At 42.0% G+C, this 25,311-nt stretch overlaps 1 protein-coding gene across 4 annotated transcripts in view; it reads left to right on the plus strand.

Annotated features, from left to right (window-relative positions):
* Positions 1-25,311, plus strand: part of PDE10A (phosphodiesterase 10A) — a 146,008-nt gene that overhangs the window by 49,175 nt on the left and 71,522 nt on the right. For all 4 annotated transcript variants that reach the window (XM_058167997.1, XM_058168001.1, XM_058168010.1 and 1 more), the window contains exon 2: positions 13,652-13,780. In XM_058167997.1, coding sequence (XP_058023980.1) covers positions 13,652-13,780 — 129 coding nt within the window. The remainder of the gene's footprint in view (positions 1-13,651; positions 13,781-25,311) is intronic.

Raw genomic sequence — 25,311 nt, forward strand, 5'->3', positions numbered from 1 at the left:
CAGGATATGATTTGGCAGGATTTTTTTCCCTACTAAAAGTACTTTTCCTACTGTCTGATACTTGGGTGCACAGACTGAAATGAAAGAAAAGAAGAAAGCAAGTTCTCATTTTATAGTTTTGTACAAGCTCAGCAAGTAAAAGAATATTAACTACCATTACAGGTAGTCCTCAACTTACGACCACAACTGAGCCCAAAATTTATGTTACTAAGTGAGAAATTTGTTTAATGACTTTTCCCCCATTTTACAACTTTTCTTACCACAGTTGTTAAGTGAATCATTGCAGTTAAATTAGTAACACCATTGTTAAATGACAAGGGTTTCCCCCTTGACTTTGCTGGTCAGAAGATCACAAAAGGTGATGACATGACCCTGGAACACTGCGACCAGCATACAAAAAGGTTTCTTGAAATGAATACCAATGGGTGAAGGCTTTAAAGGTCCTTTAAAGCAGGGGCTACCAACCTTTCGGACCTCAGGGACCACTAAATTCATAATTTTAAATTCCGCGGACCACTAATATGATCTACCTAATGACCAGCTGGGTGGGCGTGGCTAGGTGGTCATGTGATTGCATGGGCGTGGCCAACTTGATGTCACTCATGTCAAGGGGCACCTTGCCATCCTCTACTCACCCCTCCCCTCCCACTCACTCATCACCTGCTCGCCCGGGCTCCTTAGGGCCCCAATCGGAAGCAGTTATTGGAGCTAAGCAGCCACCACGAGAAAGAGTTGGCAAAACAGTTGGTTTAATTCAAATTGGATCTGACCAAGAAGAAGGCTCAGCAGAAGCACCTCACTGAGGAGTCCGAGAATAGTCTTTCCAAGCAGAGGGAAGATCTGTGGGAGTGCAAGGCCAGGTACAGGTACCTGAAGGTTCAGCTGGCTAAAATGGTCAGTCAGTTCCAGGCCATGATGCAGTCCCACTGGAACAAGGTCCTTTGGCTCTTCGCCACCAGCAGCACTTCCCTCCAGCCTTTGCCCAAAGCCCTGCACCAGGAGGCTGAAGCAGATCCCAAGTCGGAATTTCTCCCCCCTTCTGACCCACACAAAAAGACCCCGAAAGGGGAGACTCTCTGCAGCAACATAAATGTTCATTGCACTTATCTAGTCCAGGGGCCATAGTTTGAGGACCCCTGATTTAGTGTAATATAAAAATGCAAATATCTTTTCTGCGGACCACCCAAATTTTCTCACGGACCACTAGTGGTCCAGAGACCACCAGTTGGTGACCGCTGCTTTAAAGGGTTCTGTTGGCAAATATCACTACTGGCAAATGAAGGAAGTTAATAGATACATCACCTTCAAAAATAATGTTGCCGTTAAATGTAGGAAGCTAGAAAACTAGAGGATTAAACAATGGGAAAAAGATGAAGTCTGTTTCTCCAGACTTATGTAAAGTTAAAGCAATGAAGACTGCAGTTTAGCATTTAAAGTTTACATATAATCACAGCAGTGACTAAAAAAGAATTTTTTAAAAATATTTCCATCACTGTCTCCTAAATCAAACACTCTAGGAAAGAAGAATTACCGTATATACTCGAGTATAAGCCGAGTTTTTCAGCACGTTTTTTGTGCTGAAAAACGTCCCCTCGGCTTATACTCGAGTATATACGGCTTATACTCGAGTTTTTTTTTCTTTCTTTTTTTCACATTATACCGGCCGGCGCGAACTTGGCGGGCTTTTGCTTTAGCGCGGGGAAGCCCTGCCGGTGCAGTGAGAGGGCGGGGCGGGGGAGCCGCCAGCCTTCTCGGCCGAGGGAGGGAGGGTTTCGCCGACCGGTAGGTGCCTCATTTCCCACCCTCGGCTTATACTCGAGTCCCCAGTTTACCCCAGTTTTTTGGGGTAAAATTGGGGACCTCGGCTTATACTCGGATCGGCTTATATTCGAGTATATACGGTAAGTTTCCTTGTAAGTTTGCTTCTTAAAAGTTTATATTTTCATCTTTATAGAACTTTTCTGTTTTCCTTTGAAAATAGTGAAATTGTAGTCTGGAAATAAGTAAATACCATCTAGTAAGTAAGAAAATATTAATTAAATATTAGAAATCAAATGTTTAATATTTGCAAATGCAACACTTTGCTGAGTTGGTAGCTAATGCAATCTGTAAAATTATGTTTTGTTGTATTTATTACATATTAAAAACCATCACTGCTCCTGTATGTTGCCTGCCTTAACATTTATCATAAATAAATTTTGTCTACTGTATAAGTAAATAAGAACAACAGGAACCTTTAGTATTCTTATGAAAGTCTGCTGATGTTTTGCTTAGATTTATGAAATATGTCATTTTAATATAATCTAACCCCCCAAGAGAACAGGAAGTGAATCACTTCCCTTTTGCAAAATTGACTCCATTATACAGGCATCAGTTTTACTATCCGTCTGAAAATTAGAAGTTTTCCCAGTTACTGACAGCTCTGTATTAAACATAATCTTCAGAACAAAAATATGTTAACCATTTCCTTGAAACTCTGAAGATAAAAATATTTTTCTTGTACTCAGGCCTTGAATCTATCAATTTCAAAATTGATGGTATTGATTTCACTTTCCCAAAGTTATTTTAGCTGCAAAAACAAAAGAAAAAAACCACCTTACACATAATTGCTATAAGAGCAAACAGTAGGATATACTGTATATAATAACAATGTTAGTCTAGATATAATAAAGTGATTCTGGGGATGGGGACATATACTGTTTCCAATGAATCATATTTCCAAATACCAAATCAGATCTACATCATAGATAAAGCAGATTATTTTGATGAACTGCTGAATTGGATCCGAAACAAACCTGTAAGTGGAGCATATTATTATTATTGTTTATTTTGTTCCTGCTCCATAAATTTGTATTTTTTTTATTTTTAAATTTATATTTTTTCTATCTTCCCATACAGTCAGAATGGTGTATGGATAAGGAATTCATTCAGTGATTTCCTCAGAATAACTCTGACATTGTTAGAGATAGCGACATTTTAAGGCCATTCTCAAAGTGAACTCGAATGTGATTTAAAAATATGTATGTATGTATTGCAGGGGTGAAATGTAAAATTTGTTACTACTGGTTCTGTGGGCATGGCTTGATATGTGTGTGGGTAATGTAACTGGGTGGGCATAGCCAACTTTTTTTTTTTTACTTTTAAAAGCATTTTTTCTACAACCTCTGCAGCCGAAGAGCTTGTAGAAAACATGCTTTTAAAGGGTTCTGATGATCAGGCAACTCAGCTGGGATCGCCAGAGGAAAAAAAGCTTTTAAAGAGTTCTGAAGATCCCAGCTGAGTTGTCTGATCACCAGAACCTTTTAAAAATATTTTTTCTACAACCTCTTTGGCCGAAGAGCTTATAGAAAACATGCTTTTAAAGGGTTCTGATCAGGCAACTCAGCTGGGATCGCCAGAGGAAAAAATGCTTTTAAAGGGTTCTGACGATCCCAGCTGAGCTGTGCGATCATTGAGGCTTTTTTTACTTTTAAAAGCATTTTTTCTACAACCTCTGCAGCCGAAGAGCTTGTAGAAAACATGCTTTTAAAGGGTTCTGATGATCAGGCAACTCAGCTGGGATCGCCAGAGGAAAAAAAGCTTTTAAAGAGTTCTGAAGATCCCAGCTGAGTTGTCTGATCACCAGAACCTTTTAAAAATATTTTCTACAACTTCTTTGGCCGAAGAGCTTATAGAAAACATGCTTTTAAAGGGTTCTGATCAGGCAACTCAGCTGGGATCGCCAGAGGAAAAAATGCTTTTAAAGGGTTCTGACGATCCCAGCTGAGCTGTGCGATCATTGAGGCTTTTTTTTTTTACTTTTAAAAGCATTTTTTCGGTGGAAGAAAAAAATGCCTTTAAAAGTAAAAAAAAAAAAACCTCTGATGATTGTACGGCTCAGCTGGGGTGGGGGGATGGGCAGGGTTTTTTGATACTGGTTCTCTGAACCACCCGCCACCATCGCTACCAGATCGGGCGATCCGGTCCGAACTGGGAGCATTTCACCCCTGATGTATGTATGTATGTATGTATTTAATTACTTACTTACCTACTTACAACATTTGTACATCACCAATCTCACGTAAGTGATTCTGAGCAGTTTACAATAAAAACATTGAAAAATGGTGTAAAAGCACACAGACAAAAAACCCCAAAGTTAAAATAGAGCTAAGAATAAAGTTAAAATGAAAATATTACAGATTTAAAACAGGTAGAGGATACAAAATAGATTTTGGCAAAACTCTTTTAAACATAAAAGCATAACTCTAATTACTAATGATTGACACAGTTTTTTTTAATCTTTGTTATTATTGTTATCCTATATAGAATTCTTTATTGGCCAAGTGTGATTGGACACATACGCTCTCAGTGTACATAAAAGAAAAGGTTCATTCATTAAGAGTCATAAGGCACAACACTTAATGATAGTCATAGGGAAACAGTCAATATAAATTTTAAGGACACCAGCAACAAGGTTACAGTCATACAGTCATAAGTGGGAGGAGATGGGTGATGGGAATGTTGAGAGGATTAATAGTAATGCAGACTTAGTAATGTTGATATGATTTGTTCCAAAAGCTCACTTATCATCAAGTTGTCTTAATTCCCTCAAATCTGGCATAGACCTTGTTAATTTGACAACATTGAAGCTAACATGACTCTCTTAGTTTATCTCTCTCTCTCATATCTGAGATAGGAAGGTGAGGTGTAGTGGAGCCTTTGCCTAGCTACCATCCAGGCTTTGAATCCAGGTCTCCTGGCACTCGAATCACTATGCTATGCAGCTGCTCAGGGAAAATAAAGCCAAAGTGGTCCAGTGGTGGTAGGAGCACTTGGAGCTATGGCTCCTAACCTGGGCTCCAACAGATTCCAGAAACAATGCCAATTCTCTCTGTCTAGAAGAATGTTGTGCTAGGACAGCAAAGATACTGCACAGATAAAGGAGAATATTTGTAGCTCAGCATTGAAAGGAGGGGTCCTTAGTGCTCTCTGATCTTGGTTGTTGTTGTAGTTGTTTTGCAGATGTTTCATTACTCAAACTAAGTAACATGATGCCATGCTATTTAGTTTGGGTAATGAAACATCATACTGCACAAAACTGTAAAACTCCCAGATCTCTGGTGGACCATCCAAGATGGAGAAAGATAATTGAGAAGATCTATCTATCTATCTATCTATCTATCTATCTATCTATCTATCTATCTATCTATCTATCTATCTATCTATCTATCTATCTATCTATCTATCTAGTGTATCTCTCTTTCTATCAATCTATCATCTACCTACCAACCTACCTCTATCTATCTATCTATCTATCTATCTATCTATCTATCTATCTATCTATCTATCTATCTATCTATCTATCTATCTATCTATCATCTATCTATCTAATATACATCTCAAGGCAGTGAACACACTTAATAAACTTCCCTTCAAATTTTCCCCACAACAACTCCTCCTTTATGAAGTATGTTGATCTGGGAAAGAGAATGATTGGCCCAGAGTCACCCAGCTGGCTTTCACGTCTAAGTCTCATGGTCAACCACTACACAAGATGGGGCCTCTAGCAATATTTCACACAGTTTATCATCTTTGTTGCAGTGCATTCCTCTCTACTTAAATGAGTAACAACAATGGCAACAAAAATGACTTAAAAATATTACAATATGGTTTTGAATTCTAATTTTTGAACGAAGAAAGAATCCATTTAATGGTATTAGTATCTAATGCAGTGGTTCCCAACCTTTTCTTGTTTGAGGCACAACCTTTTCTTGTTTGAGGCACCCTTGGAAAGCCTTTCAAAAGTTCCCGGCACCCTTATAAGGAAATAGATATTTAAAATCTCCGTAGCTCAAAAGTTCCCGGCACCCTCAAAAGATCTCACGGCACCCCTTAGTGCCGCGGCACACTGGTTGGGAACCACTGATCTAATGCATGCAACACAAGGCAAACCAAATATCTGTGTGCCTTCAAAAACTATTATACAAATACAATTCTTTATTGATGTAATCTTGTTTTGGTGAGAGGTAGGAAATGATTCTGCTATCATGCACTCTTCTTGAATAGCGAATATTGTGAGGAATGTGCAAAACCTATGATCACAGCAATCTGAATATAGCAGTCTCAATTTACAACTGTAATTGAGCCTGGAATTATGGTTGTAAATCATTGCTGTGGTAAGCTGAGGCACTGTAGGAGAGAGACTGGCAGAGAGAAGGAGAGGAGTTAAAAAAGGCATCAGTTTACAATTGTGATGTAATCACACAAAAATGAAGTCCAACACCCTTTGAATGCTATTAGTGTTTTTTCCAATTCTATCTGGGTGCTGACCAGTGGTGGGATTCAGCCAATTTGCACCACTTTGGGAGAACCGGTTGTTAACTTTCTGAGCAGTTTGGCAAACTGGTTGTTGGAAGAAATCATTAGCGCAGACGGGAAGCCAGGCTCATATAACTGTTCTTTATTGTAGATCTGTAACATCCAGCAAAACCCTGCCTGATAGCTAGTCCTTATATAGGGAGCTGTCCAGTGGTGGGATTCAAGTAATTTAACAACCGGTTCTCTGCCCTAATGATTTCTTCCAACAATCAGTTAGCCAAACTGCTCAGAAAGTTAACAACCAGTTGGCTGAATCCCACCACTGGTCAGCACCCAGATAGAATTGGAAAAAACACTAATAGCATTCAAAGGGTGTTGGACTTCATTTTTTTGTGATTACGTCACAATTCTAAACTGAAATCATTAGGGCAGAGAACCGGTTGTTAAATTACTTGAATCCCACCACTGGTGCTGACCATTAGTCTGAGTAAACTTCTGTGCATAGGCTTTTAGCAATAAATCCATTAATTTAAACCTTCATGTATGAACCTGGTATTTTGTGCCTCGTATGCATCCATGACCAGAAGTAATTTTCTAGCCTTTTTTGCAGTGGTTGTTAAGCAAACTCATTCATTTAAATTGCAGTCATGTGACCACAAAATGCCATAAAGCTGACCCACATGCAGTCATTTGACCATTGAAGCAGCCAGACCATTTATGGGCCACAAAACATCCATTCTGTGACCATTGTAATTTTGTCCAGTCGTAAAATGAATAATCATTAAGGACAATCTGTATTCTTGTACTAACCTCCAGTATCCAGATGCTGCTGTAATGTGAGGTGAAAATGTGTGAGTTTGTGACACAAATACACACCTGCATACATGTATAATCTCTCACAGTATGAAATATAAACCAAGTCTGTGAATTGAGGAATTACTTACTCAAATCTCATCAGGGTTCTTTAGCAGGGTAGTTTTAAGTAAGATTATATAATATATTTTATGAGAGTAAACAAACTAATCATAATTTACTGTATATGGTTGCTGCAAAATATCTAATACATATGAAATCCTTCCAATAGTTTGGAAACCCAGTGATGATGGTAATGAACACTATTCACACTGCTAATGTAAAAAAAAATGTTTATCTCCCATATACTCTCATTGAGAAGCAGTAGTTAAGGCATTATTACAGTTAAGATGTCACTGCAGTCCCCAGCAGAACTAATTAACACTTTTATATTAAGAGTGTTTTTTGTTTGTAAAAACATGTAACTTACTCCCTCTAGGCAATTTGATGCACTTGTTTCCAATACGTCTTTGAAAAATATTTGTAACATACCAGTAACAAAGGTAGGAATATTTTTGTAGTGAAATAATTTTTTAAAAAAATATTGTGTATCAAAGCTGATAAAGTTGTAAGAGAAATGCAAGCTTTGTAGTGTTTTGATAATACTATTTGATTTAAGCTTAGTGGTTGTGATCCTGTATTATTATGAATAACGAAGTACGTGGACATCAGTTGGATATAACTAAGGGTAGGAAAGACGCTCATCAAAAAAGAAATTCTATTGCATGTATTAAACATTTTCTGCTTCAGTCTGTTACATCTCTCAGGATATAATTATTGCTTTTATTTATCTATTTGATCAAATTAGTACTCGCACACAGCTGCCTTTGTTTGTAGTTTCTTTACTGTTTTAAAGAGATAGGTTTAAGTTTTATACTATACAAAATGCAGGCATAATCTAGCAAATTTTTGTCTTGCACAACCCCTGATGAAATATATAATTTAGTTTGTGACATGGGATAATTAAAGGAACATTTCACTGAAAATCAGTCTGTAAAGAATGCACTTTACTGAATTTTCTCAGGCTTTGCATTTTGGCATAGGAATTGCAGTTTTAGGAGGGAAGCCAGCACTTTAGTGAAAGAAAAATGATTCTTTATAATAAATTTATCCTGCAGAATGCCAATGCATTGTCTCAGTTTTTTTTTTACCAAGAGGAGAACATAAATGTCAGTGCTCAGCCTGTTTTAAAGAGGTGTTCAGTTATGTGCTCAATGTCCTACTATGTTACTTAACAAAACTGGTTTGTTTCCTAGCTATCTGCTCTGATTTTTGCAGTAAAAATCTGGGGGTCTTTTCTTGTGCATTCAGGCTATAGCTCATAGCATGGTTGTCTCTAAATATGGGCATTACTCTGGTTCCATTGTCTTCTTTCTTGCAGCTTTTCCTTACAGTTAATTGTATTTTTAAAGTTATAAATGGAGGGTGTTTTTTTGTGTGTGTGCTGAAGATGGAATTAATTTTATGTATGAAATTGAATGAGCAAGGATCAATCTTGGCACGTACAAAAAAAGGAGATAAGCTTTGGGAAGTTTTTGAAATTACATGTGAGACTCTTGTCTAATTTTCTGAAATCTATTAGGAGCTATTTTTGATCCTATTCCCTATGGAAGATATCACGCAAGGGGGCAGTACATAGGTGCCTGGCCTGATATAAGTGAGGATCAGTGGGATCAAACCCAGTTAATATTTATAACAGGGGACCACCAGGAAATCTGTAGAATATGTGGGGAAGTCAAAAACTATCTCAGAAAAAGGCAGTGGCAGATAGTTTTTTCCTTGTAGATAAAAAAAACTTCTAGTACCAGATCATTCATTCATTCATTCATTCATTCATTCATTCATTCATTCATGAGAAGTAGTACCAGCCATGCTGCACAAACCTATATGATTGCATATTGTGCAGTATTCTGCTGCACAAATCCTTATGCTTGCAGAATACGTTATTGTTGTATATTGACCTCTTTCCATTTTTGAACTGCAAAACTACATTTAAACTGTTTGGGGTCAACAAACGTTCAGAGTCTTTGGAAGTCATAAATGGAATTATTATTATTTTTAACAAAAGCTTCAGTTTAACAGCTTTATATGTTATCACTAATCATGACATTGTCTCCCAGACTGAATCTGGAAACACTTCAGTGGAATTTGGCATTTTTTAACTTAAAATTTTGTTTTATTTTGTAAAAACTGGAGTTTTTCTTTATGTTACCATTCTTCTATTACTGCTTTCCTTATCCTGAATCATTGAAGCAATTATCTTTACAATTCTTTCTTTTCAATAAATGCAATTTTGTGATGTAGCACAAATCATGCCTCAATTTTTCTTTTAAAAGTTAGTCTTCTAATTATTGTTTACTACAGATAATCCTTGATTTATAACCATTCATTTAGTGACCATTTGAAGTTACGGCACACTGAAAAAAAATGACTTATGACCATTTTTCACACCTACAACCGATGTGGCATCCCCATGGTCAAATGATCGAAATTTGGATGCTTGGCAACTGGCTTATATTTATGTGATCATCTTTTGTGACTTTACAAACAAAATCAATGGGGAAGCAGATTCACTTAACAGCCATGTTACTAACTTAATAACTGCAATGATTCACTTAATAATTATGGCAAGAAAGGTTGTTAAATGGGACAAAACTCAACACACTGTCTCATTTAGCAACAGACGTTTTGGGCTCTATTATGGTCATAAAGTGAGGACTTTCTATGTCCTTATCTTACTGTCTTGGGTTTTACTTGTAGTGGGGACATTTTTGCTCTGTTTTTCTTAAGGGTAGAATGGCCTCTGTGATGATCAAAGCCTTAATTTATATCTCCATGTGCTGCCACTGCACACTATTCTGTTGTGATTTTTTTCTCAGCTTTAGTTGCCTCAGAATCAGAAATTCTTTTAACCTATTTGTGTGCATTTTGAGGTCTTCAGTCTGTATGAACAGGCAGCAATGTTGTATATGTTATAAAATGGGTGGGGATGAAAATATGGCTCTCTAATACTTAGCCTTTTATTTTTCTGTTATTTCTCTTTTCATATATGTATTTAAAATTTATTTGGATGCATATATGTCAGAAATCAATAACATATGATGTTATGTATCTTTAAATGTGTTGGCGGGAAACAAGCACGTTGCTGATTGGTTGAAGCCGCCGGTTAAACAGTATATAAGGAGAGGTTTTTCCCCAGCCAGGTTGCTGGTTTCACCCTATATTAAAGAGCTGTTGTCACTACCCTGGTCTCCAGCCTCGTTACTTCCCGAACATAACACTGGCGACGAAGGTGGGATCTCGAGGCTAAGGAGCACCAGAACCGAGCTGAAGCACGGAAGAACCGAACCCAGCAAACCCAGGGCAGAGACACGGAGATGGCCAGTTACACTCCGCCCGCGCCGTTTGACCCAGCCAGAGAGAAATGGGGAACGTACATGACCCGTTTCGAAAGCTTTCTAGAAGCAAACGAACTGCAAGGAGTTCCAGACAACCGCAAAAGGGCATATTTCTTGAGCCACTGCGGTCCCGAGGTCATCGACATCGCGGAAGCCCTAGCAGAGCCAACGCCGGTACAATCGGTATCGTGGCCAACTCTGCAAACCCTGCTAAAAAACCATTTCGCACCAACGCCGTCCAAATCGTCGGCGTTTTGAATTTGGAGAGCCGACAGCTAGAAGGCGAATCCATCAGCGACTACATGGCCGCCTCATGGAAAGCCTCCAAAGACTGTGGGTACCGAGACCTGGACGAGGCGCTGCTAGAGCAACTCATCCGTGGGGTCAGAGACATGCGCTTATGGAGGCGGCTGCTATCAAAAAGCAATCTAACGCTGGCAAACGCCTGGACGGCCAGAGCGCATGAAATGTCCACCCAAGCGGCAGAGACCCTGCAAAGCCACTCACACCAAGGCGAGCACAAAATCAACCCCGTGCACCAAGAAGAGATCCAGACCGAATCAGACGGCGAGGATGAGGAAGGGTTTGTCGATCGAGAAACGTGGCAAAGAAGACCGGGAGGAATGCGGAAGTTGCGGAGGACAACACCAGCCAACAATGCAAATTCAAGGACGCTACATGTCGGCGGTGCGAGAAGAAGGGCACCTGGCTCAAGTCTGTCGAGCACCCCAACCTTCCCGCCGAAAATTCAAACCGACCAATCAGAGCGCTGGATCGCCAGGCGACCCGTGATTGGCTCAAACAAAAAGGCGCGAACTTGAATCGAACGACCGTGATCATAGGTCACAGAACCAAGGTGGAGAAGAAAATCTTCACCAAACCCAAAATAGAAGGAGTGCCCTGCCGACTAGAAGTGGACACCGGGTCAGCGATCACAATCATGTCCTGGGACACTCTTGCGAAAGCTTTGCCAACAGTAGCAAAACGACACCTGCAAACACAACGGCTACGAGTCCACGACTATCAAGGGAATCGCATCCCTGTTCGAGGGACCACCTCCGTCCGAGTCGAGTACGGACCACACAAGAAGACCCTTCCCATCACGATCATCGAAGGAACCCTGCCAAGTTTGTTGGGACTAGACTGGTTCCGTGCCTTGGGCATGGGAGTGACCGGCATCTACCGAAGTGACGTTAACCTTAAAGATGCACTCATGAGGGAATTCGAAGATGTGTTCAAGGACTGCCTGGGCAAGTACAAGGGGACCCCTATCTCGTTTAATCTAGACCCCCAGGTAGCCCCAATCCGGATAAAAGCAAGAAGGGTACCTTTTGCCCTTAAGCCCAAAATTGATAAGGAAATAGACAAGCTAATAAGGCAAGGGATACTGGTACCAGTCGACCATGCCAAATGGGAGACGCCAATCGTCACACCGGTAAAACCAGATGGGTCAGTTAGAATCTGCGCCCTTCCACCCTGCATCGAATGGCCTTGCAGAGCGTTCCGTCCGGAGCGCTAAAGAGGCATTGTCCAGACTCAAGCCAGGCGACTGGCAAACAAAGATAGATTTCTTTCTGGCCGTTCAGCATAGAACCCCCAGCACTGCAACAGGCAGAAGCCCAGCCGAATTATTGATGGGACGGAAGCTCCGGTGCCCACTCGACTGTTTAAACCCCCACTACACACCAGAGGGTTACAAGGGGGAATTGGAGAAAACCAGAGAAATGGGCATAGGCGACCGAGTGTGGGCCCGCAACTATGGGGACGGCCCAAGTTGGCTGGCAGGGCAAATCATAAAAGCAACCGGTCCAAAGTCATACTTAGTTGAGTTACAAGACAACCGAGTATGGAGGCGCCACATAGATCAAATAAGAAAACGAATAGCCGAACAATCCGAGCTAAATGAAACAGACCATGACCACACATTATTTGAACCCACAGCTGACCGTAACCCGGGAGAGGCGCAAGACTTAGCTGAGTCCCAGGAGGTCCAGCGACGCCATCAGGTTCCCCTTGGAAACAGCAGGGACGACTCTGCAAGTAATCCAAGGCCGGATGGCCTAGAAAAAGAGTCTGCAAGTAATCCAGGGCCGGATGGCCTAGCGAAAGAGCTGGGAGGAGCAACCAGCCCCTCCGACCAGCTCAACCCACTCCCAAGGACTGAACCGCGCAGGTCCGAAAGAATCAGGAGACGCCCAGGTTATTTGCGTGACTACGTCGAAAAATAACATGTAAATAATATGTAAATATAGGTAAAGTGTTTTCTGGGAGGGGAGGAGTGTTATGTATCTTTAAATGTGTTGGCGGGAAACAAGCACGTTGCTGATTGGTTGAAGCCGCCAGTTAAACAGTATATAAGGAGAGGTTTTTCCCCAGCCAGGTTGCTGGTTTCACCCTATATTAAAGAGCTGTTGTCACTACCCTGGTCTCCAGCCTCGTTACTTCCCGAACATAACATATGACTTTACACTATAATGTTTCTCTGTGCCTGTTTCTAATTTAACATACTGTATTTTCTAATATTGAGTTTGTTGATGTTAGATTTCCTCTTCTTTTTTGCTAAATGAAAAGCTTTTGCTTCGCTAGTTAACACAAACCCAGTTTCAAATCCTTCAAATCTTTGTCTCTCTATATGCCATCATGTTGGTTTTTGTATGAAGCAGGATTAGCTTCAGTTTGCTTTAACTTTAGGTTTCTCATTCATATTCCAAACATGTGTTTTCCAAATGTAAAATGGACTTTCTTGTTTTTTTTTTAATAACTGAACTGAAGGAACTTCTTGGATGAGAAGCAAAATGTTAGAATGTCCTGTTGCCTTTTGGAAAAAGCACCTTTGGAACAACTATGACCTGGATGATTAAGAATCTCCATAGACATTTTTCATTCATAATTATCCCTTAATAATCTTTCATGTGGCATTCTGTTTTTTGAGTCTGTGTCTTATTTCATCTCTTTATCTTCTTTGAATTAAGCATTGTAAAGCCTTTCTTCAGATATTCCTAAGCACAATAAAGTTAATTTCTGAATGAGGATTTTGATGGGTTTTTTTGTTGCTTTTTTCCTTGAAATAGCAATAGTATAAACAATAATGTTCTCTTTTGCAGGTTTGACAGATGAAAAAGTGAAGGCCTATCTTTCTCTTCACCCCCAGGTACTGGATGAATTTGTGTTGGAGAGCGTTGGTGCTGAAACAGTGGAAAAATGGCTACAAAGAAAACAAAATAAAGAGCAAGGTACATTCTTAATAACTTTGAGAACCTCTGGACAACTGTTTGTTTTTGATTTTAGCTTTGAAAATGCACATCATTTAAAAAATTGTATGCTTGTTAAACCCCCCTCTAAACCCATACACACATGCACACAGAAAGAGGGAGGGAGGGAGGGAGAGAGAGAGATGGGGGAGGGGGAAGGAGAGAGAATGAATTACTATTTGAGATAACTGTTCAAAATGCCAGCTATCACTCCTGGAACCTTCTATAGAGCTGTAGCAGAGTAGGAGCAATGCTTACCTGGAGAAGTGCTGCCTTTATTATTTTTTCATTATAGAACCACACAAGTTCTCCAGAACTTAACAAATATACTTAATGGTTTTTAGGAGCTGTAGCAACCCTCTCTTGTCCTCTGAACCTTGCTATTACTCTCTCTAAACTAGTGCAAAACTAATTTAACTTTGCCTTTTTGTGGGTGTAGGCTCAGAGTAAAGCTAAATATGTATTTGCTAATGTACACACAATGAATTAATATTAACTGTAGTTAGTACGATCGGTCTCCAAAAACGTATCCAATATGTCAATTTGAATAACAATATTTAGAAAGCTCCAGGACTAAAAAAGGCCATGTGTAATCTTGGAGTCCAGACAATTCTTTGTCCTAAACAAAGCAGAACAAAAGAAAAACAAAATTGTATTGATGTTCATATTTTAAATTATTTTAAATACTAGTTGTTTTCACCTATCATCAGGAATAATAGTTTGCTAGACCTTCTTTTAATGCAAGAAATAGCATTTTAAATAACAGCATATTAAACATAGCAGTAGCAATTATTGTATTACTTCAGCTTTCATTATGAAAATAAATTCATTATACATTTAGTTTTTATTTGCAAAAGTGTATTTTTCCTGTTTTAATATAATAAAGCAATTCTTCCATTATATTGGTAATACAAGATAATACGTACATTAGTAATAGCAAAATACACAGGATGATAGACAAATTAGCTTAAATCAGTTTCACCAGTTTCTCATTTTTCCATGAGTTTTAAAGTTAGCTTCATTCCATTTTGGTATGAAATTGTAATTTTAAAAAATGTCCATATAATTGTATTGAGTTTTTATGCACATATCAGTTCTTTCTAATGTGCCTTTTTAAAAATGTTGATAATTATATGAATTTTCATGCACATTTTAATCCAAAATGCAAAGTTGGGAAAAGTGTACACAATTGCATTTTAGTTCATATACATTCCAAATAAAAATGAAGCTGAATGAGGCATATAGACTCAGAGGTACCTATCTGAACTGGATTGCTCATCTATTTATTTATTTATTTTCATTTATTTATTTAATTTTGTCATAACAATATACACAAGCATAACACAAAAAGATTATATAATATATAAACATATATATGAGGAGAAACAAGGAAGTATAAGCATATATATATATATATAGGGTAAGAAACAATAGGACAGGAACCGTAGGCACGTTTGTGCTCTTATGCACACCCCTTAAAGTCCTCTTAGGAATGGGGTGAGGTCAACAGTGGATAGATGATGTGAGCATGACATACAAGTTAGAAACCTGTATTTGCTTCCTTCATGTTTCCTAACTGCATTGTGGTTCTTTCAACATTCCATTTTAATTAATCAAAGGCTTAAAGTTCAGCCTCTTATACATATAATAGTTTGCTTGCTTGCCTGTTGTGTTTAATGTCAGAAGAGTTCCGTTTTTCCAGTGATTACTGGGTGAGGACATAGTTGTGGGAAATGTTGGCTTTTGATAAACTTTCAACAATGACAACACTGAGAGGAAAAGCTTTCCCTCAAATCTTAGGCCAAGCCAGATCTTCTTCATTAATAGAAAGCATTAGACATTTTGGCAAGGTTTGTTATCTGCTGCTGTGATTCCATTTGAATTCTATTCAGTGGCTTTTTTTCATTCATAAGAGAGACGGACATTTTTTCAAGTAAGTTCTCAAACCATGCAGGATTACTGTATGCATCCGTCCTTAAGGAAGATGACACCAAACAGTGAGAAACATGTTTCTCTCACTTCCATATAATGCACACAAATGGTTCGATTGATTCAAAAGAGGTTAGAGAGCACTGTCCCTTTTCACACACTCTCTCCACCCCAATTCATTTAGAAGCTGAAGGCAACATATTTCCCCCCCCAAAAAAGACGTTTTTTATGGCTGTGAGTAGACTTGAACCTGGGATCTCCTTGTCCAGTCCAGCACGTTAACCAGTATGCATCACTTTATCTCTTCTTGTGGTACGCAAGGTAATGTGATCTTGCTGGTTGTTTATACATACCTCCTACTTTCCAGCAGTTCCTCACAGCCTTGTCTGGGAAGCAAGATATAGCAGTCCCTCTCCTTGATTATGGTTTGAATGCCAGCACCCTTCCTCTAATTTTTGGCTTGTTTCTGTCCACTGGCCATTGACAAGGGGAAGATTTAGAAATACTATTAAATAAGCAAATAAGGGCACCAGTATTCTGTGATACTTTTTTCCAGTTTTCTATTCATTCTAATTTCAAAAATATTATTTATATTATTTCAGCCAGATTTTTTTCCCCTTCAATGTTTTGGCTAAACAGAGAAAATGTGTATAAGAAACACTACTCTGACTCTGTTTTTCTGACTAAGCAGTTCCCTTTTCTTTTGTAAGGTATATGGCTAGTAGGCAGGAAGAACAAAACAGTGGTAGTAAGGCTATTAAGAACATACTGACAGTACTATGGGTGAATTCAGTAGTAAAAATTGAAGAAAGGAGCTGTCTGCTTATCACTGGAATATGAATAGAATTAGCTTCTTTATTCTGATGTTTATGATACCTGTTGAAATTCACTGTCATAAAAATGTTTTGGCCCCTTTCCATAAACCCTTATTTCTTTTCTAAAAAATATTATTTTTAATAGGAGGTGTAACTTTCAAACTCCCTCAGTTTTTAAAACCTGTGTGAGTAGCTGCTTTAATTTGAGTGTTTTCTTAGTTTAATTTTTTAAACATTATTTTGTATTTCACTTGGTTTTTATTTACTTAAAGTCATCTGCTTTCAAAACTTTATCCAATGCATCATGATAAGCATTTCTATTCATTTAGACATATCTAATAGAAGAGATGAATATTTATAAAGCCACCAAAACAAAACCACTTAAAATAGACTCTATCTTTTCCTCAGAAAGACTTGGTCTCAGATCAGGAAGTTATTCATAAAGGAAGTGGTTGGACATCATTGGGAATAAAAATCTTTAGGATTGAAATTAGGGAGCATTTCCTACAGTTAACAACCTCTCTTCCCTTTAGCAAGAGAACTGATCATTTTGGCAGACAATAAGCAATCTGAGCAACTGACTTTTAGCTGACTCATAGTTTCCTACTATATTTCACAGTGGCAAGTCTAGTTGTATTTGTTGGAAACCCCTACGTGGCTTTTGCATTTAGGTCTTCATAATGAATATTTCAGAGAGTCTCTCTTTGCTAGAGATATGATTGTCCCCATATGTGTGTATGTGGGAGGAGGGGTGTTTAAAAAAACTAATACAAAGCTGAACGTTTAATAAGAGTTTTAGAGTTTCATACTATAGCAAGCAACTTTTCTTAGAATTTATTATAGTATTATTATTTTTTTCTAAACCTAAGTTAAAATCTTTGAAAATTAGACCCAAAAGGTATTTTGAAAACTGACAATATGTATTTATTCTGTATATATCACCATATTTCTCTCCATCCGCCATTAAAACAAGACCCAAGATGAAAAATTCAAATATTCATGTGAACAATCCATGAAAATGTTTTTGCTAAGTATGATGGTCACCTAACAAGAATAATTTCTCTGAAGTCCATATTCTTCTTTCAGACACTTTCTGTTCTCAGGATTGGAACTATAAAGAATTCTTAATTTATAGAATGACATCATAGCAATCTTGGAACCATTACACTGCATGTTGTAATCCAGGAGTGTCAAACTCGCGGCATCACATTGTCATCACATGACAATGTGACTTCCCCCCCCTTTGCTAAAACGGGGGTGGGCATGGCCAGTGTGTGACACATCTAGCCCAGGGACTGCGAATTTGACACCCCTGTTCTAACCAATCATTGTAGAGACCCCTATAAGATAGTCAGATAGTCATAGAATTCTCTTGTCTGTTGTCATCATTATTATTTTATTTTATTTTATTTATTTTATTTATTTATTTTATTTTTCAATTTATATACCGCCCTATCTCCCTAAGGACTCAGGGCGGTTCACAGGCAGTTAAAATACATATAAATACAGATTAAAAACAACAATTAAAAAACTTATTCTATTGCCCAAATTTAAAATAGTATAAATAATAAAAACCCCTTAAAACCCATAACTTTAAAATCTAATCCAGTCCCGCGCAGATGAATAAGTGTGTTTTAAGCTCATGACGAAGGTTCGGAGGTCCGGAAGTTGACGAAGTCCTGGAGGAGTTCGCTCCAGAGGGTGGGAGCCCCCACAGAGAAGGCCCTTCCTGGTGTCGCCAGACGGCACTGCCTAGCTGACGGCACCCTGAGGAGTCCCTCTGTGAGAGCGCACGGTCGGTGAGAGGTATTTGGTAGCAGTAGGCGGTCCCGTAAATAGCCCGGCCCTATGCCATGGAGCGCTTTAAAGATTGTCACCAGCACCTTGAAGCGCACCCGAAGGCCACAGGTAGCCAGTGCAGTCTGCGCAGGATAGGTGTAACACGGGAGCCACGAGGGCTCCCTCTATCACCCGCGCAGCTGCATTCTGACTAACTGAAGCCTCCGGATGCCCCTCAAGGGAGCCCCATTTAGAGAGCATTGCAGTAATCCAGGCGAGACGTCACGAGGGCGTGAGTGACCGTGCATAAGGCATCCCGGTCTAGAAAGGGCGAACTGGCGCACCAGGCGAACCTGGTGGAAAGCTCTCCTGGAGACGGCCAAATGATCTTCAAAAGACAGCCGCTCATCCAGGAGAACGCCCAGATTGCGCACCCTCTCCATCGGGGCCAGTGACTCGCCCCAACAGTCAGCCGAGGACTCAGCTGACTGTACCGGGATGCCGCATCCACAGCCACTCTGTCTTGGAAGGATTGAGCTTGAGCCTGTTTCTCCCCATCCAGACCAGACGGCTTCCAAACACCGGGACAGCACTTCGATAGCTTCATTGGGGTGGCCCGTGTGGAAAAGTACAGCTGGGTGTCATCAGCGTACAGCTGGTACCTCACACGAAGCCACTGATGATCTCACCCAGCGGCTTCATATAGATGTTGAACAGAAGGGCGAGAGAATCGACCCCGCGGCACCCCACAAGTGAGGCGCCCGGGCCGACCTCTGCCCCTGTCAACACCGTCTGCGACCGGTCGGAGAGATAGGAGGAGAACCACCGATAAACGGTGCCTCCCACTCCCAATCCTCCAACCGCGCAGCAGGATACCATGGTCGATGGTATCGAAAGCCGCTGAGAGGTCTAATAGGACCAGGACAGAGGAACAACCTCATCCCTGGCCCTCCAGAGATCATCCCCCAACGCGACCAAAGCCGTCTCCGTGCTGTAGCCGGGCCGGAAACCGGACTGGAACGGGTCTAGATAGACAGTTTCATCCAGGTGCAGGGAAACTGATATGCCACCATACTCTCTACAACCTTCGCCAAGCGAAGGTTGAGACCGGACGATAATTACCTAAGACAGCCGGGTCCAGGAGGGCTTCTTGAGGAGGGGTTTCACCACCGCCTCTTTCAAGGCGGCCGGAAAGACTCCTCCAACAAGGAGGCACTGAATCGCCTGGAGCCAGCCTCGTGTCACCTCCTGAGTGGCCAGCACCAGCCAGGAGGGCACGGGTCCAGTAAACACGTGGTGGCATTCAGCCTACCCAACAACCTGTCCATGTCCTCGGAGCCACAGGGTCAAACTCATCCCAGAAAATGTCACCAAGACCACCCTCAGACGCCTCATCTGAATCGCCGCAATTTTGGTCTAGACCGCCTCAAGCTGAACGATTTTATCGTATAGATAACCATTAAACTCCTCAGCACGCCCCTGCAACGGGTCATCCCGCCCCCTGGTGAAGGAGGGAACGGGTCACCCAAACAGGGCGGCTGGGCGGTTATCTGCCGACGCAATGAGGGAGGAGGCGAGCAACGCCGCTTCCTCAGTGCCACCAGGTAGGTCCTAGTATAGGACCCAACTAGTGTCCGATCAGCCTCTAAACGGCTAGACCTCCAGGAGCTCTAGGCGCCTTCTCCGCGCTTCATCCCCTCAGCTCCTCGGAGAACCAAGGAGCCGGTTGGGATCTGCGCCGGGTCAGAGGTCGCAGAGGCACGACACGGTCTAAAGCCCCAGCCGCAGCCCGCTGCCAGGCTGCGGCTAGTTCCTCTGCCGTGCCGTGAGCCAGACCTCAGGAAGTGGCCCAAGCTCCGTCCGAACCTCTCCGGTCCATCAGGCGCCTGGGACGGAACCAACATTGTGGTTCCGCCTCCCGCGGTGTTGAGTGGCGGTCAGAAAGTCCAGGCGAAGGAGAGAGTGATCTGACCATGACAAAGGTTCTATGACTACATCTCTCAAATCCAGATCCTTCCACCACTGACCAGAGATAAAAATAAGATCCAGAGTGCCACCCCCGATGTGAGTGGGGCCATCCACTACTTGAGTCAGGTCCAAGGCCGTCATGGAAGCCATGAACTCCCGAGCCACTGTCGATGACGAGCCGGCAAATGGCAAGTTAAAGTCCCCCAAGACTAAAACTCTGGGGGGCTCCACTGCCACCCCGCAAGCACCTCCAGGAGCTCGGGCAGGGCAGCTGTCACGCAGCAAGGAGCCAGGTACGTGACCAGCAAGCCCATCTGACACCTATGACCCCATCTCACAAAGAGGGATTCACACCGCGATCTGAGGTACAGTGGTCTCCTCGGCTCTAGACTCTCTTTAATAGCAACCGCCACCCCCACCCCTACCCTGGGCCTCGGCTGATGGAATGCACGGAAACCCGTGGGCACATTTCACCAGGGCACGCCTTCAGTGCCCAACCAGGTCTCCGTAACGCCTATAAGATCCGCGCCACCCTGGATAAGATCGTATTAGGGGGCCTTATTGGCCACGGACCGTGCGTTGCATAACATAAGACGAAGGCCCAGGCTCTGAGGGTCTTGACCATCCGGGGAACGGGAAAAGTCAGAGGGATCGGGGCACGCGATCGCTTGCAGACATCGAACGCGTGACCCCCTAGACCGATACGATCCCCCCCTTCCGCCATATCTGCCCCTCCCACTTACCGTGCAAATGGAACCACCCTCACAAAAAGGAACACATTCCCCCCCCATAACCTCCGAACCCACTAAATAATCGCCACGAGCACGCGCAGGGACTGGTTTCTCTCCCGACGGGCTACCCCCAACACCCGCCCTAACCCTCCCACCCCCACCCGACACTACCTCCCTCCAACCCAAACCCGCCAGTTCCCGCCTCCTTAAAATTCCCATTAAAATTCTTAAAACCCGATTAAAATAATTAATTAAAATCCCTGAGTCTCCTATTTTTGGCATGCCATCTCTCGGGGTTCCAAAACCCGTCCTCAAGATGGGCCCTCGATAATGTGGGGGGCCAGACCCGCAAGAGAGGGGAATCTCGCAGGGCAAGAAGGTCAGCCGCTGTAAATGTCCGCATGATAAAAGTCCGGCAAACAGACCCATCCTGGACCTGTCAAGATGGAAATTGACGCACCAGTAATTCCGAGTGGAAGACAGACGGGATATAGGTCTTGGGCGGTAGATAAACAAACCGCCATGATTCAGTCAGAGCTCCAACCCCTCATCTCCAATCCCGAGGGGTGGTCTATGGGCGCGGGGGGGGGGGAGAAGGATATAGTCCTACAATAGTCAAGCTAGGATTGTCCAGGACCATCCTCAATTCCCCCAGCTGGGGACCAAAGGTCTTCAGAAGATCCCCTTGCAGCCAGCCCATGGGCATCCTCCAAGATGGTAAAAAGGTGCCTACATGGCCCGTGATCGTCCTTCAGGTTGACAAAGAGGCCGAAACACGCGCCTAATGGGCCAAGCTGCTCCACCGACGAGGCATCTCTCCAAAAGTCCGGGGGCAAAGGACTCAAAGCCCCCATAGACGGTCCATAGACGCCTCTAGATGGTAGGGAGGGCGCCCCCAAGACCCGTGGACAACCTTCAGGATGGCAAAGAAGGCGACCATCGGGCCTCTTCGTGGCCACTAAGCCAGGCCGCCAGCTGGAATAGGCCACTCACCCGCCGGGTTTGCTGGGTCATGCCACCGGCCCCAACTACTGGGCCAAGCCGGTCCAACCAGGCCGCCGCCACCGCCGCCGCCACCGCCGCCACCGCCGCCGCCACCGCCGCCGCCACCGCCGCCGCCACCGCCGCCGCCACCGCCGCCGCCACCGCCGCCGCCACTGCTGGAAAAGGCCAGGCTGCCCACACCACCGGCACCGCAGACGGAGGGGACAGAGGGGAGAAAGGCTCTAAGGCCCCTCCTGAAGCAGGGCCAAGCCAGGCCGCCGCCACCGCCGCCGCCACCGCCGCCGCCACCGCCGCCACCGCCGCCGCCACCGCCGCCGCCGCCACTGCTGGAAAAGGCCGGGCCGCTGGAAAAGGCCGGGCCGCCGCCGCCACCGCCGCCGCCGCCATCGCCGGCCACACCGCCGAGGGAGAGCGCTCCGGGACCTCCTGAGGGAACCCGAGACGCCTACCAATTCGCCCATCCTCTGACTCACCGCGCTGTCTTCTACCCGGGCGGGGGGTCCAAGCTGTCAAAAAGAACCCCCCCCCACCCGGTCCGGCCCAAAATAGGCCCGTCGCCGCATCAGCTGTTCAGCGGTGCGGCGGCCATCTTGGGCATGCGCAGAATATCATTGTCCTCATCTTCCTTTTCTATCATGTTGTCTTTCTTCTAAAAACCATCTCAGGTTTAAAAGAGATAGCCATAGCCAAGGAGGGAACAAATTAAGGTTCTAGGATGTAGGAGACAGTTTTTTTCTAGTTAGGGACTGTCCTTAATAGATTTGGAAGAGTGAATGAAGGCTGCAATGGGTAAAGTTGTCTCATTCTGATGTACAGAGATTTGGGGAAAGAAACTATTTTTAACTAGTTAATGCTAATTTAAAATTGGTTTATGTGCTGCCCCAACTGAGAATGATAGGAGGTCATGCTACCATTTTTCAGCTACTGAGGGATTCATCTGAAACCTCAGGTTAGCCTACTTCTACTCTAGGTTTTTTCAATTCATCTCTGGCCTTTATCCATTTGGGCAAAATTGTTTCCATATGTCTAATTATTCCTCGTAAAAGAAAAGAAATGAAGCTCAAAAATTGGTATGGTGTTTTGCCCTTTTCAAATAATATACATAGCTAAATAGAAAAATAGGCTACCCTGTATTCCTCAGTAGGAGCTTCAAATGTATAGGAGATTATCGGTATAGGAGATTATTGTGCCTGATTAAATATAATTTGAAAAACTGAACTGTTTGTTAAATTTTAAAACTAAATAGAAGTCCATCAGCAGAAATGTCTCACAGTGTAAATATCAATCTTCATTGCATTTTAGGTCTTTTATTTATCTAATTTTTAATATCCTGCCTTGATCATTTTTATAAATAACTCAAGGCAGCAAATATACCTAATACTCCTTCCTCCTCCTATTTTACCAACAACAACAATCTTCTGAGGTGAATTGTGCTGAGAGAGAGTGACTGGCTGAAAGTCACTGAATTGGCCTTCATGTCTGAGGTAGAATTAGAACTCAAAGTTTCCTGGTTTCTAGCCTGGTGTCCTAACCACTAATATTTTGTGGATCTCCTATATTTATTTCCAACATTTACTTCTCCTAATGTCTAACATTTCCTGTCTTCTTTGCTTTATTAGTTATTTATTTATATTTATTCAAATATATTACTATCCAACTCCAGTGGCCACTTCATTCTCCTTTAGCCAAAGTAGAAAAGATAAGGAATACATACATTAGAGCCATACATCCCAATTTTTTAAGTTCAGGAATTCTAAAAATTGAAGATCTTGCTAGAAAGCCTTCTGCCCAGTGGTGGGTTCTAATCGGTTTTACCACCAGTTCGCTTTGTGCACACGCTTTGCACATGATTGCCGTGCGCATGCTCATTATGCTCGCACATATGAATAAAAATACAGCTGAGGCATGGCAATCCACTCTGCCGCGCCTTACCTATGGGCTAAAAACAAAGGAATAAAGTGGCCTCCATGCTATATTATAGCGCGGGGGCCAGTGGGAGGGCCCAATTGATGGGCAGAGCGAACTGGTTCGCTCACACATCAAGATTTCCGCTATCGGCTCTCCCGAACTGGGGAGAACCAGTAGCAACCCACTACTGCTTCTGCCTAACTGGATAAGAAAATGTATGTATCTGGTTTATGAATCCCTTTTTATTTCATACTGAAGAGTATTACTGGTCACCAGGAGATGTTTTCTGCTCTTGTAATTTAAAGAGCTTGCTTTTGGATTGAAGTAGTACACTGAAACTACACTTATTCATTTACAATGTTTATCTCTGAAGGACTCTTGAAATAAATACAAAAAAAATTTACCCGATTGCTAGACATTATTGCAATAATACATTGGCTTTTGGTGAAGGGGTAGTTCTTATGTATTACATATAATGCTTTAGAAATTTAAAACATAAACATAATTCTATCTTGAGACTGAAATATTCTCTTATATCCCCAAATAAAGGTTATGTTATTCAGAATCATATGAGAATGTAAAAGACAAGCATAAGTGTATTCTCAAGGTTTCTGGTACAGAACAATTTTTTACTCGTATTTTAAAAGAAAAGAGCATCAGCAATTAGATTACCAGTCAAGTTAGGAATAGAAAACAGTAGTCTTTAGTGTATGCATTAATTAGAATCTGAAGAAATCAGCCTTGGTATTTCAACTACTTATAATATGGAAGCTTTTCTTGAGTACTTTTCTCGAGTACTTTAATTTTAAAAGTTGCTAGAGTTAAGATAGTTTCTTCTGAATTCTGAACTCAACTAGGAATTGAGAAGAGCTTCCTCCCCTTCTGGTGTTAAAGGTAAACATTTTGCCAGTTAATTAAGAAATACTTAAAGACCAGCTAACTTGAGAACTGATGGAGGAAAAATTGACACAAAAGTCAGATTTCCCTTTATGGTCAAAGCAGTGATGAAAGTTATTTGTTTTACCAGTCCTAAAATTATTGGGGGAATAGTAGAACATCACAAGTCTTAATGTATTCATCCTTCTCTTTCTTTCCCCTCAATAAGCATTTTTTCTATAGGTACGCATTGAGGTACCATAAGACTATAGGCAGAGAATAGATGTAGCCCATAAATACCCTCTATGTGTCCATCCAGATTTCTGCCCAGTTTCTCATGCAATTTACTTAAGACGGTTGTGAAATTTCATCTTATGGTGATCTTCAAAATATTTTAAACTAGAGATTCTCAGAGCATGCATGATTGTGATGCACCAGCTGGTGAAAGAAACTGCAAACCACAGAACTTTTAGGGCAAATATAAGCAATGAACGTCCCTCTG

This window comes from Ahaetulla prasina, chromosome 1, assembly GCF_028640845.1.
Source record: "Ahaetulla prasina isolate Xishuangbanna chromosome 1, ASM2864084v1, whole genome shotgun sequence".
NCBI classification, from domain to species: domain Eukaryota; kingdom Metazoa; phylum Chordata; class Lepidosauria; order Squamata; family Colubridae; genus Ahaetulla; species Ahaetulla prasina.